The following is an 8256-nucleotide window of genomic DNA, read 5'->3' on the forward strand; positions in this document are numbered from 1 at the left end:
AGTTAAAGATCAATAGTGTGCATATAAGTGTTGCCAAACTTATTTTCCCTAATTCTTGAGTATTAGAGTCTTGAGTTTATGGTTTCAAATATCATTTTTGAAAAAGCTCCCTTAGGGCTTTTTTCTTATAGAGCGTATATGTTTCATAAAAATAACAGACCGGATCTAACCCAAAAAATCTAGTGCTAAATTTTCCGGCAATCTGTTTTTGCTTTTTCTTGAACACAATTACAGCCATTGAAAATGCACGGACAGATAACGAGAATTAAAAAGTCAACTTTGCAAACTGCCCCAGAAAAATATATACACTTTTAGAGCAAAAAAGTTGAAGGCCTCCGTGTTTTGTTGTTGGAACAGATATTGGGCAACGATATGTGAGTGTACTGTAGTGTAGTATGTAGTGTAGACACAGAGTAGTGGTCGTGGATCATTATTTAAAGACTGTTTACTTATTTGGTAGCAGTAGTTGTAAATTAAAATTTGTTGTTGTAATGTAGGCGTACTTCAAATGATATTCATGAAAAGAGGCTGCGGATGTATTTTATCTATAGCAGTTTGAAAGTGGTCATTCAAGACTGTGGAGCTTTTTTGCGAACTGGACCGTCTTGCCGTTTTGTGATCGAACGAGCTGAAGTGATCGACAAAGCTCTGTTCAGGTTATAAAATGCGGAAATAGAGATGCTTAGTCTAATTAATCTATTGACAAATGACCACACATCAAACTGAATGGCTTCAACTTGAAGAATGGCTTCTAGAGAGCAGGCGCGTAAATCACCCCCATCGAACTAAAACCTGGGGAAAGAACGTGGCTAAATTAAGTTACTCCTGCCACAAACTGTTTTGAGGAGGCATAATTTCATAATGAAGGACAGTTCTTAGTCTTCATAGTATGACCCCCTCAGACCCCCCTCCAATACTGTAATCTCTCGGTATCTCTCAGAGTGCCAGTAGTGTAAAGTCAAATCACTGAAGCTGCTTAAAAGGCTGAGTATCTTTGCGTTAAGGAAAGATTCTTTTGGCTGCTGAAATGTTCTATTGTAAATTGTGAAATATTAACATCTTTAGAATGTGTCATTGAACGATGGAATAGTACTCCGCCACATTTGAGCTTTCACTTCAATTTAACATGTGTATTTACGACAGAAAATGAACCCTAATTTTGTTTACTTAGTAACTCAGCTGGATAGAGAGTTCCTTAACTGGTCTGAATGCTCAAATACTTGAAATGATGTCTACTTTTGTTATTATATTTTTGCGTTTATTGATCCTAATATGTCAGTAACCTTTTTAAAGCTTGTATTTGGCTTATTGGATAGTAGCTGGACAAAAAGAAAGAGTTATAAAGATGTTCATATCACAAATTTTAGAAACAAGTTGAATTGTACAAACATATAAAAACACCTTTCTTCTTTTTCATAAGTCACGATTGACACGATTGACTCGTGACTTAACTCACTTACTGGTTCATAATTTTGTTCACTCAAGGAATTACGCAATATTGTGGATACGGTTAACGTTATAAGAGCGGAATCAAATGAAACGAGATAAACCGATAAAGCCCGATATTTAAGTCATAGTGCAGTAAGTTATCAAATTCATTGAAGCCATTGCTAGTTGAAATTTGTATTAGGCTTGATAGTTTTTAGTTCTAAAGCTGACCTAATTATAGTTTTATAGTCTAACTTTGTCGTTGACACTTTGTTAATTCCGTTAGTTTTTATCTATTCTTTTTCTTTTTGTGTGTTTTTGCTTTTTCAATACGTGTGCATTTGTTACTAGACGCTGTCAGCATCTAAACGGCTATTGTTTACGCGCTCTCCTTTTTTTCTCAATCCGAGTTGTTTCTTGAAAATGTTTTACGTAAGTCCCGATTTTGCGGCTTGACATTTCACTTACCTCACTCGCTGTTTTAACTGAACGGATTTTTTTTCATTGAGTTACATAACGTAGTGAATAAGGTCAAAGTGAAAAGAGCAAATCAAACGAAACGGGATGAATATATAAACCCCGTTCATTGAATCAGAATGCATTAGGTTATCAATGTTTATTAAAGCGATTGATAGTTGGCCTTAGTATTGTACCTATTAGCGTTCAGTTTAGAAGCCGAATCAAGTGTAATTTTAACATCTAACCGAATATGCAGAATTTGAACACTATATAAAAACACTTTGAAAAGAAAAGCAGATGGGTTAGTTGACTGAATGGGTTGCAATTTCTTTCACTCATTGGATATGAGACAAGCTTTTTCAACTTTGTGCGTTCGTAGGTCTTTCATAGCACAAATTCTCGAACCTTTCAGTAAAACTTGCAATTGTTTTAAAATTTTTTATAACCACCGTCAACCTCTCAGCGGCTATTAGTGAGGCGCTCTCATTTTAAAGTTTGTTTTACCTTATGATCACGTTTTTTTGTTTCACATAAGTCACTTTTGAGTCCTGACTTATTTTACTCACTGTTTACTTAACGCAGAGTTAATGGGACTTCTTTCACTCATTGGATTACGCAATGTTTTGGATACGGTTAATGTCAGATGAGCAAAAAAATAGGACAAACTGTTAAAGCCCAGTCATTAGGTCATAGTATATTAGGTTATCAAATTAAATAGAGACAGCTGCGATTAGTGTTAACTTTCCGTTTCAAAGCTGAATTGAGCATAGTTCTATCTAAATGAAACTGCAACAATTTATAATTTTTTGACACGAAAAAACAATACCAAATTTTTATGTGTTCCAACCCCAATATGCTGTTTAGGTCCTTCAGTTGGGTTACTCGACAAATTCTTGAGAATGCTGAAAGAGTTGGACGATTAATTTTTTTATTTTTTTTTTTTCAAAATTGTAAACAGTTTTCCTAATGAAATCAAGATGATTACTTTCATAAATTTTAGGTGTAAATTAATTGTAATTTAAGTGTAATTTTAAAATCTAACCAAATATGCAAAACCTTCGCGCCAAAGAAGAACATTTTGACACTTAGAAAAATACTCTATTACAAATCAGAACTTTTTGACACTTAGAAAAAAGTTCTGTTAATTTTTATCTCTTTTTTTCTGTTCCAATCCCAATGCGCTTTTTAGGTCTTGCAGATGATTTTCTCGACGTGTTCTTGAGAATGCTCAAAATGATTAATATATAATTTTTCCAAATTGCATTAAGAAACGACAATCCGTTTTGCTACCGACATCAATATGATTACCTTCATAATTTTTAAGTATAAACTTATTGTAAATTAAGTGCAATTTTAAGATCTAACCAAATAAGCAAAACTTGCGCACCAAATGAGAAGATTTTCGCAATTAGAAAAAAACTGTAGTACAAATCAGAAGTTGTTTTCACTCAGAAAAAACTTCGGTCAATTTTTATCTCTTTTTTTTTTGTGCCAATCCCAGAGTTCTTTTTAGGTCTGGCAGATGAGTGACTCGACAGGTTATCCTTTTTGCTAATGACATCAAGACGATTATTCTCGTACTTTTTAATGAAGCAGACGGCATTGATATAACTTTACAGACCAGACGAAGCTTGGCGGCTGCTCAAGAATCTCAGTAGAACCATAATGTCACAGCCTGGTTCTCGCGCATTAGGCCGGACTGGCTCTTCTATCGGTTCCATTCTCTTGCTGAAGTTTATAACGCTTCAAAAAAAAGCTATTTTGGTTCCTAATTTCTTTTCAGGAAAACTCAACTAATTTAGAACTCTAAAGATCTCAAGATCTAGCGAAACTTAGCATAAAAGTCTAAAGTTGATGAAGAATCAAATTAAAGTCTAATCTGAGAGCCAAACTGTTCTTTGTAACAGACTCTAATGGTTGTAAGTACAAAACACTTGCGCTATTTAGACATTTTGATCAAAGTAAAAAGTCAGTTGAAAATCATTTATGTTATCACTGCTATTGTTTACGATTGGTTTATCAAGTAGGTGATATAGGTCAATATTTACATAGTAAATGTCAAATTATTGAAATTTTTGCTTTTGTTGACATAAGGAAGGTTGATACGTACTTATTTCTAAATGCCTAAAATGTTTGACATTCGATGTTAAATAATGAACTAGAGGTTCATAAAATTAACAATTTAAGAATTTTACCAATGAATAGAAAATACCAAAAATGCACTTTTTGCACCATAAAAGTGCTAATGGCCACACTTGCGGGTATGATGCAATAAAGTTCGTAGTGTCCATGGATAGTTTGTAGGTTACTCTAACCGTGTGCTGTAACCTCGGTTTGCTCATCGTATCCCTTCCCAAATCAGGAGGGGGTAGAACAAATTTTCGGTCCTATTTTGTGAATTTTTTCAGTTTTCACTTTTTTTGACTTTTGACTTTATTTCTAGTTTTAGAGTTTTATTTTTTCCTCTATTGGTCTGATGGCTCATGTTTTTGTCCAATATTTTTTGTCCAACATCGCCCGCTGGTCTTTTTTTTCACTACCGGTCTTTTGACTGTAATTTTGTCTTTGCTGATCGTGCGAGCCCATTGTTGTCTTTGAACACTTGATTGACTCGGCCCATTTTGTATTCACACCGATTCAATGAACTGTCCAAACGAATTCTCCTTCTTTCAGTTTTCGCACACGTTCTTTTGACCTCTTTAATTCCATAGGGAAAGATATTCGCGAGTGCATCTTTTCCAGATCAAATCGGCATATGCTTGAGCCGTTCTGAAAGACTTTATCTCTTCATGGTAATGCTCGCTGGATGATACGAATGGAGCATTCGCATCTTCAGGTCCTCGCAAGAAATGATAAGGTGTGAGTGCTGTCAAATCTTCTGCGTCGTCACGTACTGATGTCAGGGGTCCTACTTTGAGAGTTTGCTCTACAAGACACATTGTTGTACTGAGTACCTCGTCAGTGAGGCTTTGCTCTTCCAAGATTGCAATCATGACTTTTGTGCAACTTTGAACCAGCCTTTCATTGATTCCACGGAAGTGTGGGGCTCCTGGAGGATTATACTTCCAAACGTTATTTTTCTGAATTAAGTCAATTTCAATCTTAGCTTTTTCCCATTCTTCCCGGAGTTCCTTCAGTACCTTTGCTGCTCCAATGAAGTTTGTGCCGTTGTCGCCTAATATGGTGCTTGGATAGCCACGTCTTGAAAAGAATCTTGTAAGTGCAGCTAGACCTGACTCGGAGTCCAATGACTGTGCAACTTTGATGTGCACTGATCTTGTTGTTAGACAAGTGAAGAGGCAGCACCGTCTCATCAAAGTGCCTCGTAGGAACTTCACTTCGCTGGGTCCGAAGTTGTCGACTCCAGTATGGGTGATTGGGAAAACATATTCATCAAAGATGTTGTACAACTGGTTTCTTTGTTGTTAACAATATTGGGTGGTCGGCATTGTAATCAAAGTTCGAATGCTTCAGTCGAGTTTTCACAAAAATTGTTCCATATTCCGCAATGAAGAGGGACAATTTGGCAATGTTCAATGTTTTTGAAATTTCTCTGCTGCTGTTTTTGGGTTTTTGAAAAGTTTAAGGACACAACGAAATGGTTCTGACAATTCTTTTATCCCAAATTTAAAACTCTTTTCAGTAAAGTTTGCTTTTGTTTTAAATCTTTTAATAGCCATCGTCAACTTATCACCGGCTATTAGTCAGGCCCTCTCGTTTTTAAAAATTGTTTTACTTTCTGATCAGGTTTTTCATTTCACATAAGTCACGTTTGAGTCAAGACTTTCTTTACACATTTTTTACTTTACACACAGTTAAAGGGTCTTCTTTCACTCATTGAATTATGCAATGTCCTTTTGATTCGCTACCGGTTTTTTGATTTCGTCATGTGTAATTTTGTCTTTCGCTGATTGTGCGAGGCCATTGTTGTCTTTGAACACTTGTATGACTCGGCAAAATTTGTATTCACACCGTTTCAATGAATTGTCGAAACGAATTCTCCTTCTTTCAGTTTTTGCTTACGTTCTTTTGACCCCTTTTTGGTTCCAGTGGGAAAAATTTTTACGCGTGCATCTTTTCCAGATCAAGTCGACATTTGTTTGAGTCGTTCTGAGATTTTATCTCTTCATGGTTATGATCGCTGGATGTTACCAATGGAGCATTCGCATTTTCAGATCCTTGCGAGAAATGGTTAGGTTTGAGTGCTGTGAAGTTTTCTGCGTTGTCACTTACTGCTGTCAGGGGTCCTACGTTGAGAGTTTGCTCTACAAGACACACTGAGTTCCTCGTCAGTGAGGCTTTGCCGTTCCAAGATTGCAATCATGACTTTTTTGCAACTTTGAACAAGCCTTTCATCGATACCACGGAAGTGTGGGGATCCTGGAGGATTATACTTCCAAACGTTCTTTTTCTGAATTAAGTCACTTTCAATCTTAGCTTTGTCCCAATCTTCCTGGAGTTCCGTCAGTACCTTTGCTGCTCCAATGAAGTTTGTGCCGTTGTCGCCTAATATGGTGCTTGGATAGCCACGTCTTGAAAAGAATCTTGTAAGTGCAGCTAGACCTGACTCGGAGTCCAATGACTGTGCAACTTTGATGTGCACTGATCTTGTTGTTAGACAAGTGAAGAGGCAGCACCGTCTCATCAAACTGCGTCGTAGGAACTTCACTTCGCTGGGTCCGAAGTTGTCGACTACAGTATGGGCAAATGGGAAAACATTTTCATCAAAGAGGTTGTACAACTGGATTCTTCGTTGTTAACAATATTGGATGGTCGGCATTGTTATCAAAGTTTGAATGCTTCAGTCGAGTTCTCACTAAAATTGTTTCATATTCCGCAATGAAGAGGGACAATTTGGCAATGTTCAATGTTTTTGAAATTTCTCTGCTGCTGTTTTTGGGCTATTGAAAAAATTAAGGAGACAACGAAATGGTTCTGACAATTCTTTTATCCCAAATTTAAGACTCTTTTCATAAAATTTGCATTTGTTTTGAAATTTTTTATAGCCATCGTCAACTTATCACCGGCTATTATTCAGGCGCTCTCGTTTTTAAAAATTGTTTTACTTTCTAATCAGGTTTTTCATTTCACATAAGTCACATTTGAGTCGTGACTTACTTTACACACCTTTTACTATACGCACAGTTAAAGGGTCTTCTTTCACTCATTGAATTACGCAATGGTCTTTTGATTCACTACCGGTCTTTTGATTTCGTTATGTGTAATTTTGTCTTTCGCTGATTGTACGAGGCCATTGTTGTCTTTAAACATTTGGATGACTCGGCCCAATTTTTGTTCACACCGTTTCATTGAATTGTCCAAACGAAGTCTCCTTCTTTCAGTTTTTGCACACGTTCTTTTGATCTTTTTGGTTCCATTGGGAAATATTTTTACAAGTGCATCTTTTCCAGATCAAGTCGGCATTTGCTTGAGCCGTTCTGAGAGATTTTATCTCTTCATGGTTATGCTTGCCGGATGGTACGAATGGAGCATTCGCATTTTTAGGTCCTTGCAAGAAACGGTTAGGTTTAAGTGCTGTCAAATATTCTGCGTTGTCACTTACTGCTGTCAGGTGTCCTGCGTTGTGAGTTTGCTCTACAAGACACATTATTGTACTGAGTACCTCGTCAGTGAGGCTTTGCTCTTCCAAAATTGCAATCATGACTTTTTTGCAACTTTGAACAAGCCTTTCATTGATTCCACCGAAGAGTAGGGCTCCTGGAGGATTATACTTCCAAACGCTCCTTTTCTGATTTAAGTCACTTTCAGTGTTAGCTTTGTCTCATTCTTCCAGGAGTTCCTTCAGTACCTTGGCTCCTCCATTGAATTTTGTGCCGTTTTCGCTTAATGTGGTGCTTGGATAGCCACGTCTTGAAAAGAATATTGTAAGTGCAGCTAGATCTGACTCGGTGTCCAATGACTGTGCAACTTCGATGTGCACTGATCTTGTTGTTAGACAAGTGAGAAGGCAGCACCGTCTCATCAAACTGCGTCGTAGGTACTTCACTTCGCTGGGTCCGAAGTTGTCGACTCCAGTATGATTGAATGGGAAAATATATTTATCAAGTCGTTCTCGTGGTAAGTCTGCTATCGTGTGTGGTTTGGGCTGGCGTTCATGTGTCTGCATTTGATATATCACGTCTTCATTTTTCGTAATGCATTACGCAATCGAACAATCCAGAATTTCTATCGTTGAATGTTTCTCAAATAATCTGTGCTTTCACTTAGTTTGTAGCGATGTGCTCTCTCCGACAGAAGTTGTACAACTGGATGCTTCGTTGTTAACAATATTGGGTGGTCGGCGTTGTAATCAAAGTTCGAAGGCTTCAGTCGAGTTTTCACTAAATTTGTTCCTTATTCCGCAATGAA

The 8256-nt window shown here is 37.0% G+C and overlaps 1 protein-coding gene across 1 annotated transcript; it reads right to left on the bottom strand.

Annotated features, from left to right (window-relative positions):
- Positions 1-4586: 4586 nt before the first annotated feature.
- Positions 4587-5201, bottom strand: LOC142336626 (uncharacterized). The gene has a single exon (XM_075385536.1). The coding sequence runs from the start codon at positions 5199-5201 to the stop codon at positions 4587-4589; it is 615 nt and encodes a 204-aa protein (XP_075241651.1).
- Between the last annotated feature and the right edge of the window lie 3055 nt (positions 5202-8256).

Source organism: Convolutriloba macropyga, chromosome 3, assembly GCF_964194025.1.
Source record: "Convolutriloba macropyga chromosome 3, txConMacr16.3, whole genome shotgun sequence".
NCBI classification, from domain to species: Eukaryota; Metazoa; Xenacoelomorpha; order Acoela; family Convolutidae; genus Convolutriloba; species Convolutriloba macropyga.